Source organism: Colius striatus, chromosome 1, assembly GCF_028858725.1.
Source record: "Colius striatus isolate bColStr4 chromosome 1, bColStr4.1.hap1, whole genome shotgun sequence".
Lineage (NCBI taxonomy): Eukaryota > Metazoa > Chordata > Aves > Coliiformes > Coliidae > Colius > Colius striatus.
This window is the reverse complement of record NC_084759.1, coordinates 86,802,413-86,820,272: the sequence shown is the minus strand read 5'-3', so window position 1 is coordinate 86,820,272 and position 17,860 is coordinate 86,802,413. Positions and strand designations below refer to the sequence as shown.

The 17,860-nt window shown below is 43.4% G+C and overlaps 1 protein-coding gene across 1 annotated transcript in view; it reads right to left on the bottom strand.

The window, feature by feature from the left end:
- Nucleotides 1-16,694, bottom strand: part of LANCL3 (LanC like family member 3) — a 35,006-nt gene extending 18,312 nt beyond the window's left edge. The window contains exon 1 of the mRNA XM_061988600.1: nt 16,149-16,694. Coding sequence (XP_061844584.1) covers nt 16,149-16,694 — 546 coding nt within the window. The remainder of the gene's footprint in view (nt 1-16,148) is intronic.
- Between the last annotated feature and the right edge of the window lie 1,166 nt (nt 16,695-17,860).

The following is a 17,860-nucleotide window of genomic DNA, read 5'->3' as shown; positions in this document are numbered from 1 at the left end:
TTGAAAACTGTTACTAAAAGATGTTCTGTGGTTACTGTGTCTCTGCTGTGTAGGAACAGTTTCTTTCCCTGTTTAAACTTGGATGACAAAGGAACAGAACGATTTTGGAGCCTGGGATTTGGTGCACTTCTCTCCAAGCCCTGGTTTGAGTACTTTATATACGTAATTTCAATCAGAGCTGCAATAAGAAAGACTTGCTCTAGCCATCAGCACACTTGGCTTAAAGGCATCAGCTTAAATTCTTGCACTGTGTCAGAAAAAGAAGGGATGTGAATTTGAATTACCAGGTTAGTGATGAAGTCTCAAGGTTATTGCATATAAAAAGGAAGAGACTATGACCTCCACTTGAACTGTTATTTGCTCAGAGCACAATCTGGTCTTAAAACCTGTAAGGGTGACGTGAGGTGAACACATTCTGCCCGTGCTAAAAAAATATGATGCTTAGTTCATTTTTACTCTACAGCAAGGTAAACCCTGCCTGGGTCTCTGTGAGAAGAGCACCTTCAGCAAACTGAGAGACTGCAGCAGGGAGAGGGGAGCTGTGTGGGACATGCTCCCCAGATGCAGCTTTACAGCCTCCTTTTGAGGAGGCAGAGATGGGTAACAGCAGGTGAGATGGAGTGCAGATTGCCACTGGTGTGGGAAGGTAACTGGAAAGGGATGTATAAACAACATGGAGAAAAGAGTACTACAAATCTTTACCAGAGCTCCATGTGAGTGTTGGAGCTGTTGGCTTACAAATTTTGGCTTGGCTTTAATTGCACCACAATGCAGCACACTTAGGATGTGCACATCTATCAAAAGATGCCCAGGACACTTCAAGGGCATAAAATAGGTGCCCTGGACATTTAAGCACATGCAAATTTATTCACCAAAAGGCAAAATTTTGTCTACAAAACTTTTGGGTCTTGGTATCCAGAGTGGGTTTTAGGCAACTGAAAGGCCTGAAGAATATCTCTGTCAGGTGGTACAGCTGTGTAGGAAGTCAAAATTTCATTGACTTTCTGTCTGCTATGTTGTGTTAAACTCTATCAGGAGAGGTTATGACTTTTCAGTCATACTAGTTATTCATGCCCATACAGAAAAACTGTAAAGAATGTAACATTAATTTACATTTAAATGTAGAACTGTGATGTGCTAGCATGTTACATCCAGGTGTACAAGCACACATGCAGAAAATACACTGACACATGAACTGAGTACATGAGCAACTTAGGCCCCCCCATGTTCAGCTTACTTGCAACTCACTTTTTTCCTCGCACAGAGAACAAATATTATAGATAATTCACCTCAGATACACATGCTTGTACTGCTAAAAATAAACCTTGGTTTCATTCATTTTTTTCATCTCTTGAGCTGTTTTCATACTTTCCCTCTGCCTATGTATGGTACTTGGTCCTTGCCTCAGTTTAAAAGCCAAAGCAATTCTTATCCAGTGAGCTACCTCTTTTGGATCATTAAAGAAGATAATAAATAAGGCTGGTTTCTGCATCAGTCTTTTATTAGTAGTTCCAATTAGCTTTGCTTGTGGTCTTTCAGTCAATTTGAAATCTACAATATTCCCATCCAAGCCAGCATGAATTAAGTTTTCAAGGAAGATTGTCTTTGATACTGCATCAAAAGCCCTATTCAAATGCAAACCGGGTATTGGCTACTGCTCTTCCATAAGCCACAAATTTTATAATTGTATTACTTACAACAAGTGATGATGTTTGTCTCACAAGACTTCTTTATTTTTCTAAGTCATACTGCTTTATATGCATAGTTCTATTATGAAGATATTTATGAGGCATGAGACACCTAAAAGTATGTCTAAATGTTCGCTGCTGAGGAACAATGTGGCTACCTGCAAAATTAGTTAAATGAGGCAAACGACACAGCAGCATCATTCACAGGCTAATAGAAGCTTAAATTAGTTTAAAGTAGCACCAGTATTGCTTTCAAGCAAAGGTGATTCTAGAGAACTCCATGCTGGCATCATGCCACTTTTACTTTGCATGATGATCTGCAATTTGTGCCGTGCCAATAAGCTACTGAATAGAAACATCAGCTTGAGCTACAACAAGAACGCTGACAACATAACGCAGGAAAACCAGATGAAGGTGACCAAGTCCTCTGAGTCATCTGAATTTTACTCTACTCTTAAGACTGTGGTAGCGATCTGATGTAGAAAAAATCTTGATCATCTGTATGTGGCTCCCTGATCTTCCCAGGCACATCGACAAAGAGAGTTTTGAAGCAAAAGACAGTAACAGAAGAGTTTTTGGTGGCCCACAGTGCCATCAGCATTGCCTCAAAATATGTCCACAACTCCAGGACCAATTCAAGTCATACTTCAGATACAGTCACTTATAATTCAATACTGTCACCTTCAAGGGCAAAGTAAGAGTCATAGGATTAATCTTAGCAAATGTGGGATACTGTGCTCTTTAAAATGTATTTTATTTGGTAAGTAATGGGATCACCATGTGCACTTTTCTTCTGGTTAAAAAATTGCCATTTGGCACCATAATAAAATTAGGAAAGTGTTATCAATCTTCCCTTTGTGCTACTTGTGCTAAGTTGTGACTGTGTGTGCATCAATCATGCTTTGGGAAAAAGAGATTGTTGTGCCAGAAGGCACAGTTCAAAGTATTCTAAAAGAGTTCAGACTCCACACAGAAAGCGGGAAGAAGAGTAAGAGCCATGAGACATACCATACCATCACCAATAGTAATAAAGAAACATTCACTATGCTCAGCCATTATCTCGGATTTGAAGATGCATTGTCTAATTAACTAAAAAGAATTACTATTACCTCATGCTACAGATTACATTGTGTTGTCGCTGCCCTGAGAGCACCCAATGTCATGCATCTCTTTTGCTGGCTATGCCATTTTACACAACTGTTCTCTGCAGCCCTACAGGAAGAACTGTGCAAAGTTAGACATGAGAGACCAGATGGCTATTTCTGGACCTACAGATGACAAAACATGTTTTCCAAGTCAAGTTTGTTAAGTCAAACTACGTGATTTTAAAATGCTTTGCCAGATGCCTTTCCTATGTGTTCTGTGTGCTTAATATTCTGATGCCCCTGGAGTAAAGCAGTTTCACTTCAAGGGCTCAAAAGCACATGAAATCCTCCAATTGTCTGTCTTGCAAAATTTGGAAAAGAGCTCATAAAAAAAAAAAAAAAGCAAAAAACACAACAAAAAAGAAACTCCCTCATAGCTCCTGTGCTTGAGAAGTATCCTGCATTTCTGCAGACACCATGAAGAATGTTTTATGGCCTGTAATTTGGCTTTCAGAAAAAAGGTTTTGCCTTCCTCCCCTGATGCATCCCAGGCTCCTCACACATAATGTGGAATAGGGAATTCCCCTGCTCCACTGGCAAACAGCAACCTGTGGTGTTGGATTAATATGGGCAGTTAGGAAATAATATTACCATAGCTCAAGGAGGCAGGTACTTTTATGGAATTTCTTTCTTCTTTTAACTGTGGGGCATGGTCCACCTCTTAGGATCATGTAGACATTTTTATCAACAGATGCTCAGTGCTGTGGCAGTGCAAGGTACTGAGCAGCCCTTGGGATGCAACATGTTCCAAGATTGCTTTTCTTCTGTGAAAAAACAACCCCACACCCCTTTACACTAAAGCTCTTCAGATCTACAACTTTCCCAATTACGTGGAAGAGCCGGGAACAATTTTGTCAACCTTAATACTTTGCTACTGGGGGAAGATTTTGCCCTTCCTTGATATGGCAAAGATTGACAAGGACAGATAGAATTGGTGTTGGAGGCTCTGTGGCAGAGCGTGGTGCTGAATGGCTCCTTTCAACTCTTCTGGACTTCATGTTCTTCCCTGCTTGAAACTTCAGGAGAAAAAATGGAATCCTTTGTCTGCCTAAGGTACTGGGGGAAGTCATAGGAGGTTGAATAGCATTGTGAGTCTGCTTTTGGGGAAAGAGGCAAATAGAGCAGAAGCAGCTGCAATTTATGGGAGTCACAATTTTTCTGGCCCTCCATGGGTGCTCTCCATGTATTAACTTAGGGATTGTTCAGCCTGGAGAAGAGAAAGCACAGGGAAGATTTCATCAACATCTACAAACATCTGATGGAAGACAGTAGAAAAGACAGAGCCAGACTCTTCTCAGCAGTGCACAACAACAGAAATTGCTACTTAAATATAAAGAAAAACTTTTTCGCTGTGATGGTGACACAGAGGGAGGTTGCCCAGGGAGATTGTAGAGCAAAGATACTCAAAACCAAGTGGTTGCAGCCCTGAGCAATCTGCTACTGTGGAACCTGCTCTGCATGACCAGAAGACATGCAGAGGTGCATTCAAGCCTTGGCTATGCTTTGACTCTATGACTGAGCCAAATCCAAACGTGAGCATATTGATAAACAGTTCAGACAGATGGTGTGGATTTTATTCCTGTAGAGACCTTTAGATTCAACTCTCCTGTAGAGATCTTTAGATTGACTCAGCTTACCTGTGTATTTAAAAAAAACCCCTCACAATATTTGTTTTGACAAAATAAGCTGCCAGTCTCACACTGCTTAGAGAACAAAACTGAAACAGGACAAAAAATGCTCTCATACTACAATGTTGTCTACATTTTGTCTTTTGGGTGTGTAGTGGTTATATAAGCATTATTCCCAGGTATTTTTGCTGGCATAATAAAAACTGTGTATGTATGAAAACATCAGCCTGGCATATGAAAGCTCATGATTGATTCAAGTCTGCAAGACCAAGAACAAACAGACTAATATTTATCTGAAGAGCCTGAATAAGTTTGCTTTGCTGTTCTACTATTAAGAATTTTCCCTGAGTTCATATTTGACCAACTTAATGTTTGATGAAATTTAAACAGGTACACGGGGAATGTGTATCTTAAAGTCCATTGCTATCAACTTTTGACTAATCACTGTCTTAGCCTTAGAAAATGAAATCAAATAAGTGTAACAGTTGCCATTTCACGGATGACAAATAAAAATATCTAGAGATCAGGAGTCAGCTTGGCAGAGGGGTGAAGAACTTCAGTGAAAATAGTGTGCAGAAAACCCTGTGAACATCTTTGGAAAGGCTGATGCTTCCAGCCCCTGCCTGTAGTACTACCCTACTGTAAAACAATCTTTTCTTTTGTTAGGACAGTTCCAATAAGCCAAAATCCCACATCTAGTGTCCGATGAGGCTATGAGAATCTTTTATAAAAATAAAATAACAGGTTTTCATTGACTCATTCTGCTGGTGAATCGAAGAATACATAAAATGGTCCCCATTGAAGATGACAGAAATAGGGAGAGAGAAGACACTGAGCTTTGTCTTTACATAAGCAACAAAAGTGAATCACAAGAACAGACTAAGTTTAACCTCCAGACACTTCTTCAAATTTTACTTATTCCTTGTTTTCTAATGTGCACAAAATAATTGACTTTAAATGGTCCTCTCAAATTTATTGTTCCAGCTATACTTCCACAAAGGAACCCTATCACTTCACAGATGTCCCCTGAATATATAATGACACATCTGGTAATACAACATAGAACAACATATTCCCAGTTTTCTTCAGGGAACATTGGAAAAGAGACTATCTAGCTGGCGTTAATGAAACAAAGCTCTTTCAGTTGAAGAAGCTTCTCATTTTGCATATCACAGCACCTTTTGCAGTTCAATAATTCCCTGTCTTTACCTGATCCCTACATACTTCACTTGTTCAGAGGCTTTTCCTAATGAATACCTGTCCATGTAGCAGAGGCCCATTAAAAGACTGCTGGATAATAGCAGGTCATAAGCTGGACATGAGTCAGTGTCACACTGGTGTGAAATACAAACACCTTACTGTGCTATATAAATAGAAATAAGACCTGCAAGAAACAAAAAGTTATCTCTCTGGTCAGTTAGAATGGCCTGGGCCAGAACCATGAGTTCAACTTCTGGCACTCTTCAGAAAAGGTTGGACAGAGTGCAATGGGAATGACAAGAGGTGTTGAAAACACGACACACGTGGGAGGACTGGAAGGATTGGGATTGTTTGTTTAGAGAAGTAAAGACTAAAAGTGGAAATTATATCAGTCTTGAAATATATGAAGAGCTTCTGTAAAGAAGAAAAGAATTTGTCACTATTTTTCAACGAACAGGACAAGGAATATCAGGCTTAAATTACAGCAAAATTCTTATCAGTCCTTTGGCTAGACTTTCTAATAGGGAAGCTAACAAAATAGTGGCTCAGACAGCAGATCCTCCATCACTGTGGTGTACAAAAAGCAGGTTAGTGAGAGGCTGCCAGGGATGACACAGGCCTGGAAACATCTGCCTGGAGGCCTGAATTATCCCTCAAGGTCCCTATCATTTCTTTGATTCTGACAAAGATATCATTGAGTTGTCAGGACTGAGCAGACCACTGCAGAACACTGACAGTATGGGATATGCAATACCCACTATTTTCCAATTCTGCACTGACTCACCAGTGCAGAGCTGCTTTCTCATATGCTGCTTCTAGTTTCAGGCCCACGTGCTTTTAAGAGCAGCTTCCATTTCCCTGACAGTGAAATCTAAATTTGATCAGATCATCCCCAACTTACAATCTTCAGTTACATTAACATTGTACCAATGAAGGAACAGAAATATTCTGTGAATGAAAAAACAAAATAACTAAATACCTTGGACAGCTAGAAGGTGTATTTATCTGCCACTTTTTTTTTTTTTTTCCCCTGGGTCATTCAGTGCTATCTAACACCCATTCCATCTTACTCATGATCCACTGTTTTTCAACACGAGCCATTAAGCTATCAAAATGAGGAATTCAGGAATACCTATCTGCTGCAAAAATATTTATGGTTCTGCTCTCAGACATCAAAATACACCAAGCTGAGAAACACCAAATGACTCAGCAACAGCTTGGACTGCTATTAAGATACCTCCTGATCACGTATGCCTAAAATGAAATAACTATTTCAATTATTTTGCCTTGCTACTCCTAAAAATATTAATCAGCTCACCAAGTATCACTTGACAATAATCCTACAATATAGATAAGAAATAATTGGTTATGACAGGGTATTTTCATTCAGCTCTGTTGTAATGGAGTGGACAGAACGTTATGCAACATCACTTGGTGCTTAATCTCATGCTTGTCAATGGTCAAAGAACTGCATAACAGACGCAGACGAAAACATGTTTTGACAAACTGTCTTATCAGAAATGGTGATCTAATTGCATATACTGAATTCCGATTTTTTTTAGAAAGGGAATGGACTAGAGAAGATGGTGAAAAAACAAAATTCCCATTTTCAGGAAATGCCTGTAACAGGATGCTCCCACAGCACAGCAGGCCCATAGGACCATCACCCATTTTAATTGCTTCCCCGATCCTCTCTACAGACTTCTTCTACTGCTTGAAAGTGAGGCTGAAGACAGCAGTTTACTGTCTGAGTAAACTGCTCTGCAGTCTTTATACAGCCTGTCAATAAGGTGATAGGTCAATTTTAAGACTGTCCAGCTGAATTAACAGAGAAAAGTAGAGTCTATTGATTTAGTGGAGGAGAGAGGAAATAAGCAGATGGTTTCTATATTTGGGCTCTGCTAGTTGGGGTGCATATATGTGCTACGATATATGTACAAGTTTAATGTTCTAACAATGTGTATGAAGTGACTACAGAGAGACTTAAGGCTTCATTTTATCTCTGCATCTCAGTGCTGTAAAGTGCTGAGGATGTTACGCTTCCGTTGGTAATTGTTGTTAGCTTCATGCTCTTTTCTTCCTCTTGGGAGCAACTCAGTCTTTCACATTTCTGCTTCTTTAGCCCAGTACCAAAGCAATGTTTACTAAAAGCATAATTGTTTAGGATACATACTAATTTATAGCATTATATGCATGGAGCAGGAAAATGTCAGCGTCAGAAGTATAGAAATGTTCATGAAAATGCCCATATTTGCATCCAGACTTCAAGTAGTTATTTCAGTTATTTCTTTGAGAAAGAAAATATGGACTATAAGACATAATGCTGTGCTGCGAATTTGCAAGCACTGAAAGGCGATGACAGCTATTTTTGTAAGTACATGAGCCTATGCAAAGGAATACCATGACAGAAGAGTGATAAAAATAGGAGACAAAAATAGTAATTTTCCTCAACCAACTGTAGGTTACTCCTCTGCCCATTCCCTAACTCATTTTCTCCATCTCTACTCTTCTCTTGAACTTTTATCTTCTTCTAAATCAAGTACACTAGCCATCAGATCCATGCCAGTTTGCCTGAGAACCTACATTTAGTTTTAAATCTCCCCTGCTCCAGAGTTTACATTATTTCTTGCCTTTTTCCCTTCCTTTTTAAATTCTGAGACCCCTCTGCAGCTTTCCATTTTGTGTATTTTTGCCAGTAATGTATTCATTTGTTTTTTTATATATATTGTTTTAATTTTCTCTTTCTTTGTCCTCTCTGTTCAGTCTCCGTCAAAGTTCTTTTTTCCCCATGCTTGTCTGCTTCTCTGCCTTCACATGCTCCACCACGTATGATGTTCTACACATGAACTGTTCTTTCTAATGTGTCATCCAGTATAATCAGCGAGTTAACCGTGAGCAGCTAGCATTAACAGTGAGTTCCCTGTGGCTCTTTGTCCTTCGTGAGAACCACACCAAAAACTTTGTCATGGAGGAAAGCATAAATGTCAAATATAGCTATCTGTAAAAACATGGTATTGTCATAAAGACCCTTGATGCATCTATAAAATACAGCATAGAAAAATCTGAAAATGTAAGGCAACAGATTAAGGAAACTTCCTGCACTGGCACTAAACTGCCAACAAATAACTAATGCTGTGAAGATCAGTAGCTTCCACTCATGACCTGCACCTCTCTGCTGGAAAGATCCTGCTTCTCTGCTTCAAAAGCTCTGACAGCTCCATATGCTTCCAGAGATTCTGTTACCAAATTCACTCCCACAAGTCCAAAGAACTGCTCAGCATCTTTTCCACAAAACTGCCCTTATTCTGATTCCTGCATTTGTTCTGCAGCTCTCATCTTCAAGACAGAGGCAGCATGCTCTTCTCTGCAGAGGACAAAGACACTTCCTTCAACACTTCTGCTTCTGGCAGCCTGAGGAGCGGCACTGACAAAGCCCAAAGGATGATCTCAAAGTTCTCTATGGTGATGATGAGGAAGATAACTGCCAAGACTTTAAGAGTTAACTTCCAGTAAGTGAAACATAAAGGAGATAAAAGCAGGTGGGGAAAGTAGAGATCTGTTTTGGATACAAGAGATACCTCTGGATAAATATGCTTTTTTGTGTTAAAAAATGGTATTATAACATCAGTATTATTGCTTGGACTTCATTTTCAGCAAAAAGATACTGCTGCATAAGTAAATGTTCTTCCAATAGCACAAAGCAGCACAGAGATTGTCGTGGTTTGGCCCAGCTAGCACAGCAGCACCACAACAGTCTCTCGCTCGGTGCCCCCACTCACCCCCACCCACATTAGGATGGCGGAGGCTCCAGTGAAATGGGAGTGAAAAGATAAGCAAGGTTGTTGTGGATTGAGACAAGGGCAGGGAGGGTTTGCAGCCAATTACGGTTCTGGGCAAAACAGACTCCGGTATTCGACTTAGAGAGGAAAGTAGGAAAGTTTATTCTACAAGAAACAGAACAGAATAAAAGCAAAAAGGCAGTAGGATGATGAGAAAATTACAACCAGCACTTTAAGATCTCCCTCCCCCATCCCTCCTTTCTTCCCAGGCCCAGCTCACTGCTCCTGATATCTCTACCTCCTCCCCCCATCAACAGCTCAATGGCTTAGGGGGGCAGGGAGTGGGGGATGTGGTCAGTCTCTCACAGATGGGCTCTGCCGCTTCTCTCTGCTCAAATGAGGATGACTGCTGGCATTCTTCCCCTGCTCCAACACGGGGTTCCTCCCCCAGGACACAGTCCTTAACGAACTTTTCTGGTGTGGGTTCTTCCCAGCAGCTGCAGCTTCTGCCAATACAGGGTCCCTCACACAGGACACAGTCCTTGGTGAATATCTCAGGTGTGGATTCTTTGCCATGGTTGCAGTTTCTGCAGTTACAGGGTCCCTCTCTTGGGACAAGGCCTCTTCTGGGCATAAGTTTAATGAGCTGCTTTGTCGTGGGTTCCTCCCCACAGTTACAGCTGTGGATATTGGGTCCCTTCCTCGGGAAACGGCCTGCTTCGGCCATAGTGATGAAGGGTCCCTCCTTTGGGACACGGCCTCTTCTGGACATAGTTTTAAAGAAGAAAATCACTGCCCCTTGCTTAGGGTCTGCAGTGAAGTGATTGGGTCCCTCCCACAGGACACAGCCTCTTCTGGCCATAGTCATTGTCCCTGGCTCGGGGCCTTTAATGAAGTGAATCACTGCCCCTGTTCCAGGACCAGCTTTAGCAAAATGAGTCTCTGCCCCTGACACGGGCTCATTATCAAAATGAGTCTGTACCGCTGATGTGGGGTCTTTAAAGAAATGAAAATAAATCTCAGTTCACCAGTTCTCTCCATAGAATGCAGGGGAGTCTCTGCTCCAGCACACCTCCTCCCTTTCATCACTGACCTTGGAGTCCGCATGGTTGTTTCTCTCACTGTTCCTACTCCTTGCACCACCACTGGCCAGATAAGAAGAAGGGGCAGAAGAAGGAAGAAACAGAAAGAAGAAGATGGAGGAAGAAACCTCCTCTTCCGGCTTCTTCTTAAAAAGTGATTGTAGAGGCGTGTAATTGGCTCAGCCCCAGAAGTGGGTCTGGCTCAGAGCTGGGGAGAGTTGCGAGCAACTTCTTACAGGAGCCATATTTACAGCCCCTTCCCCCTTACCAGAAAAGGCTGTCATGTTAAACCATGACAGAGATATGACATGGTTTTTATACAAAACTGTCTTTTTAGAAGAAGAGGGCAGAATAACACCACTCTTCAGCTATAAGCAGTTGAAATCCACGTTTCTGGAAAAGAATATGTAATGCACATATCTAAACGTATCTGCGCATATCTGGAGTGTCAATCCAAACTCCAGTCCTGGCAGGATTCACACCAAACTATCTATATAATACAGTGCATTTTTACTGATTGTTAAATATGCACTTGAAATTCAACATTTTCCACCCCAAATTTTCTACTTTTAACTCTACAACAGGATACTTAGCATCCTCTGTGCTGAACTGATTCCAGGTAGCTGTTATCAAGACATCCCCATCTCAGAATCAGATGGCTGTTCAAAATTTTTAAAAAAAACACTGCCCTACTGAAGAGAAACAGAGAAATTCTGAAATGTAGACCTAAACTATTTCAGAATGCTTTCTAAATAAAATCCAGATGCAAATAATGCCCTTTGTTTCACTGTTTACTTTGGAAAACTCCTATTTTTAACTCCCAGTTAAAAGCTAACTAATGCAAAATCTAGCCCCTCTGTGGGGTTTGAGAAACCGTGGCTAAAAGAATGTACATTTAAAAGAGGCAGGCTAGGATCAAAAGCTTTTTATCTTGACTGTTATATCATTTTAATCCTCTCTGGCAAAAAAACCCCAACATCCTGGTTGTGTAGTGGCCTGTGTATAATCAAATAACAAAATCAGTACAGCTCTAGCTAGCACCATGATGTATGACATTTCAGTTTCAGATAAACTGGCAAATTCTTCTACAGAGATTAAGGACTTTAATTTCATTCCTTTAAGAAGGAATGAAATCTTACCTCAAAGGACAATTCTTCCATTTCAGGCACAGGTGAGATTAAATGTCTGACGTGAGGACTCTGCACTACAGTACCTGGAGGTGCATCTCCTCTGTGGGTATTTTGCAATCTCCTGTTCTAAGATCAGTCCATTAATGCCTTTCATAAATGCTATCTTTAGTACATTTACATTTCGCTGTAAAGGGTTGCAAAGCAACATGTTTAAGGCAGGATTCAGAAACTTCCTTCCTCTCACATTTTCTGAATCTTCTTTCTAAGAGATTGAATTAAAAAAAAAAACAAGTGTAGAGCAAAGTTACCTACAATAGTCTTTAAACACTCTCTGGAGCAAGGACTCTAAAGAACAGGTAATGTCATCTGGAGTTGTCTGAGGAGTTGAAAGAACTTAACTTTAATTCATTTATACCTTCTCTCACAGAATATTACGAAATACACTGGCTGGACCTGTCAGGTCCATGCCCTGCACATCAATCTGTTCCACTGCCTTTTAAAGCCAGTCCTGCTTCATGATTTCCTTGCTGTGGTCCCTAGATTCCAGACATCACACAGCAGTGCTATTTCTGTTTTCCACATACCAGGTGAAGTTAGTCATCTTAATTTGCCATCTTGTGAGTTCCAAGAGAAAAGAAGCTCTGGTGACAGACAGCAGCCAGGGTAAGTATGGTTTTTAACAGAGCTCTACACCCAATGGAGTCCCACTAGAAAGACCATTGCCCTTTGTGGGCATCCCATAACAGAACAACGTCAGAATTGTGCCTGCCCTGTGACAGGACAACCACCTCGGAAACACATATCAAGTCATGACATTGCATTTGTTGGAAAAGGAAATTGACACATCTCTCTGCCACAGAGACAGAAAGCTTAACCACATAGTGACATGAAAGACCTTAAGGTGTTTGTAAGCTCTCAAGAGTCATCCCAGTGGCTTGGTCCCTGAGGAAACAGGTTTGGCTGTGTTGCTGGCAATATGTGCCGGTTCACTTGTTACTACTGCAACTGTAGGCAAAGGTCTCTTGTAGCATCAAAACTGGAGAATAATGAAATCACAGCATCAGGCAAGTTATAAAATGCTGCCCTGCCTCCTACGTGGCACACTGGTATCTGTCGCTGTCTTTTGTGCTGCAAGCCAGAGCTACTGGATCAGTCAAGCCTGTTGGTTGATTCAGTGATTAAAAGAAAACTTGAGCTGTGCTTAAAGGCGGTAACATCTTTGCAGATGATGATGCAAGAAGCTGCTTCAACTTCTGCACCTTTTCCTCCGTTATGTGACAGTTCCATTGTCAGAAGGAAGTACAGCTCCCAAGACACACCATGCTCCATCAAACACAGAACAGGACAGAAACATCACTGAGAAAAAATGAGGAGAGTAAAATACCATCTAAAGAGGGGGATGGGACCACCATTTTAATGGGGTCTTACTACTGCTTGCACAAGCAGAGACTGAGTGACAAGAACTAAAAGCAGAACTGACAGATTCCTCCAAGAACACATAAAGAACCAACACTACAAGCCTCAGAAAAAGATACCCGAAGAAGACAGAACAGAAACAAAATTTCTCCTGAACAGTGAAAACATAGCAGTTGAGGACAGCAGAAGTACATGCACCTTATTTATATGTACCTTATACAACTGACACTTCATTTCTGACAGAACAATATTTTACCCATCTCTGCCTGGTAAGCACTGACTATAACATAATAGAAATTAAAGAAAGGATGAAAACAACATCTTTTCTGATGCATAGCGCATCATGAAAGTCAGATCCTGTTAAGCCTTGACTGTTGAAGTAATCCTTACGCATGCAAAAACTCTCAATTAATTCATCAGAGAAAAATGCTGCATTAGCCTAAAACTCTGAAAACCAGCTGAATCCAAATGCCCTCTTAACATGAGGTCAATGTTATTCAACAGACTGGATCCTTCAGGACAGTCCATTAACTTTCTGAAGAACATGTGAAGCTTTAAAACACTGGGATGCTTTGGAAAGAAACTGAAGCATGAGCACAGAGCAGCTGAGTTAAGCTGGTGTTCACTGAAATAAAACAGTCTGCTTCCTTTGCTACCCGGAAAAGACATAAACCAAACCCACAACATAAATTGTAAAATTTGCTCAAAAATCTTTTCTCCAAGGGTAAGTAATTTCTTGTATGTAGGTCACCATTTGACTTCTTCAGAGAAAAAAGAAAACCAAAGCAAGCACATGGGCAGCAGTGGCTGTATTTCAATGTAAGGAATGGATTTCACTTTGTGCTAGAAATATTTGCACAATGTCCTTAAAAAAAAAAAAAGAATGTGGGAAACAAGAAAACATGGTGCAATGAGCCATGTGAGACCGTGCACAATCAAATTACAGGAGGTAGCATTTTCTAATGGTTCGAATCACAAGACGTTGTTTCTATTCTGGGATGTACCTGGCTTACCATTTGACCTTGGGCAATAAATGACATGCACTCTCTCTGGGCATCCCTTTCTTCATTTGTAAAAAAGATGCAGGTCTAGTGATGTACTAATTAAAATAATTCTGTCTTAGGATAGGGACATTTATCAAGGGACACAAATTTTGCTCAAGCATGAGTGCACACAGAGCAGAAACCACTATCATTTTTCCCCATTAAGGAGCAAGATATTTTAAAGTGTTAATTTTTGTGAAAAATAAAAAATAAAGCTGGTTATATTAATACTTAGGAGTTTAGATTATTTTGATTCATTTCTTACATTATACATTCACAATTACAATGTGGTGGCCAAATAAATGCTATGGAAGAATTTATCCTTATCAATTAAAACATCAGCCAGGGGATACCAAATACGTTTTACCAGAAAAATAAACTCTTTGATGATTGTGCTTAACTCATCTGCTCATTTGTGAGGATGTTTAACTCTTTACAGTGGCATAAAGTATAATTTTTAATCAAGCAAGCAAACAGAGAGCTTTCCCCTCCCTCACCCAGCCTGTCAGAGATGATTGCACCTACTCTCCAAACTGTTCTGCAACTGCTCTCAAGGACATAAAACAAAAGGCTGAAGAAATTCAATGAAGCAGTGTAATCCAAGGTACCATCTCATTCAGCCAGTATGTCACAACTTTATCCTAAGCACTGACATGGGTACTAGATACACTCCACCGATGCAAACTGAACTAATAGCGATGGCTTATTCCACTTTTAGGAGCCACTCCCTCAGGTTGCATACAAGTGAGCTGTGTGATATATCTACAAAACTTTCCTCTCACAGAAAATGCTGTCAGAATGAAAAGTTTGGTTATGTTGTGGTTACAAATAACATGATCATTTTTATGATTATAATTGTCAGACAATCCTATATGAGGAAACAACACATATGGTATGCTAGTTTAAATGCTTAGTGCTGTCAACATTTTCGTTCAAGGCAATCAAAACATCCAACATTCTTGTTGCTTTCTCTGGATACCCTGAAGTCTCCCGAGTCTTCCATTAAATTAAGTTCCAGTGACTGCTACTCAATGGGGCAGAGCCACTTGTTTTTACATCACTTATTTACTTGTAATAGTTGCTTCCTCTCCTAGGAGGAAAGAAAGCCAGAAGCATATAAACTTGCAAATCAGTGATTAACTGTGGAAACACAGATTCGACCTGACACGAGAACAGGAGCGAAAATCCAGCAAATGCCTGCTCAGATACTGCACTGACCACTTAGTAGCAAACACCACAGCAAACAGTATCAGTTGCATTAATTACAATGCTGCAGTCAGTGCAAGCTCTGAATCGTTGGCACTACCAGTGACAATATCTTACAGTAAACCCGTGACTACTGATACTAACATCATGTTGAACTATAATCACATCTCACTCTTCCAGAAAAAAAAACCCAAAACAAACCATGAAAAGCACCAAAATAGATGGCCAGATTTCCAAGAGATGACCAGCTTCTGTGTGCTGGTGTTTGTAAAGAGCAAATGCTTCTCAAAATCTGCTTCCTTGCTTGCAAATTATATCACAGCACCACTTACTACTATAGGGTTCCTTTCTCTGTCTTACCTAACACTATTCCTTTCCTCACCCACTTCGCTGTGTGGAAATATTCTTGAAAAGCCCGGGGTGGCTCCTGCCAAATAATTCACCACCTGGCAACCGACAGCTGATGCTCTCGGCATGCCTGAGTTGTGACCTGCAGCGGGATGCAGTGCCCTGTGCCCGCGGCGCGGCCCCAGCAGCGGGACCGCAGCCCGCAGCCCTGTGCCCCCCACTCTTACTTTACTGAAGGAGCGCTGAGAAGAAGCAGCTTTCGCGAGGCTCTTCCTGAAGCGTGTCCCCCAAGCGCAAGCTGGAAACGACGCTCTTTTTCCTTTGCAAAGCTCCGGCACCGCCGGTGCATCCTGCTCTACCACGAGGCGAGACGCCAAAGTGCCAGCCCGCGGGACCGCCGCCAGCTCCCAGGGGAGCCGCCGGCCGCCCCGACAGCGGGTCCGGTTCCCACTGGGGGTAACCCGCCCGCCGACCCGCCCTTACCTCCATGCCCAGCCGCTGCTTCAGCACCAGCGCGGCGCACAGGTAGCCGGCGCGGCCGACGAAGAGCTCGTCGGAGCCGCACTCGAGGAAGGAGAGCGGGGCGCAGACCTCACTCAGCTCTCGGAACTTGCCTAGTGGCCGGGTGAAATCGGGCAGCCCCAGGGCGCGGTAGACGAGCGCGGCCACCGCGTACACCCCGGCACCTCCCAGCAGGAAGGCGGCGCGGGTGTCGGCGTCGGCCTCGCCGCCGCCCTCCTGGTAGCGCAGGCAGGCGTCCACGACGCGGCGGGCCGCCCGCAGGTAGGCCTCCCGCGACGGCGCGAAGAGCGGGCACTGCGCGACGTGGTACAGCATGTAGGCCACGCCGGCCACGCCACCGTACAGCCCGCCCTGGCAGCCACGGGAGCCGCCCAGAGGCGGCAGCTCCCTCAGGATCCGCTCGATGGTGGCCGTCACCAGTGGCACCGCCGCCTCCTTGTCCGGTGCCGCCGCCGGGCTGCCCGGATAGTCATCGAAGCGGTTGGCGAAGCAGCGCTGGTTCTCCATACCCCCGCCGGAGCGGAGCGGAGCGGCGCAGCGCGGCGCTCGGCGCGGCGGGGAGCTGCCGGGGGAGAGGGCGGGGGCGCGGGGAGGAGGGAGCGGGAGGGAGGCGGGCGGCAGCGGCGGGAGAGGCGGGAAAGAGGCGCCCCCACAGACGGCCGCCAGTGAGGGGCGGCGGGCGCCGAAGCGCCGGGAGCGGAGGTGAGGGCGAGACCGGCCGGTGGCCGCGGCAGTGCCCGCGTCGGGTCCGACGCGGGGCAGTCGCAGCTTCCCTCACTCCGGGGCGGAGCGGCGGCCGCTGTCCGTCTCAGCACCCCTCGGCGCGGGGGCCGTAGGCCGCTACCCCAGCTGTGCCCAGCGAGCGCTGCCGAAGCCGCCGCTGGACTGTGGCAGAGGCGGCTGTGACTGACCCGGATTTCCAGACCACTGAGCCGAGCCCTGGGGGAGGCCGGCCCGGTTCTGGCGTCCAGCGCGTCCTGCCGACGGGAAGGATGCGCTTCCATCCCCCATCAAAGGCGTTGCTTTGCGTTTGCTCAAACCGTCTGCAGATCCCCGAGGAAAAGGGTTTTAGTGGGTTTTTCGTTTTATCCTGCCTGCCCCGCTGCTGCCAGATTTGGCTCGGGGATGAGTGCCGCGCCTGCAGGAGAGATACAGAGGCGGGAAGGGTGGCCAGAGGGCTGCCGAGTTATTCCTGGCTGTGGAATAGCCCCTCAGAGGTTTCTGCAGCCAAAGTCGAAGGATGTCGCCAAATACAAATGAGGGTACCCCGAGGACAATTTACATGGAAAGCTAAGCAAGTCCTCAGCAGACCAGCAATGGCACAAGGCCATTGTCTTTGGCCCCTTTCCTTCATGCGTGAGCCAAACAGAGCTTATGCAGAACAGATGATTTAGTCCACTGAATAGACTCCTGGTTAAGAGAAAGGAAAAAAATCTTGGAGCAGATACTAAGCGCAACTCTTACATGATATGAAAACGCCTTCCCCAACGATGTGAGCTTTGCAGAATAAGTGAATTTATCATAAAAAATCCATGACTTACGGTCACCTGGTGGTCACTAGTACTTTCCCTGGTAATGCAGCCTTTGTAATTCAGGGCCTTCTCAAAGAAGGGTGGAAGAAGCAGCTTGCTGGAGGCTCTGTCCAGCAGCCAGTAACTGAAATAACAGTAGCA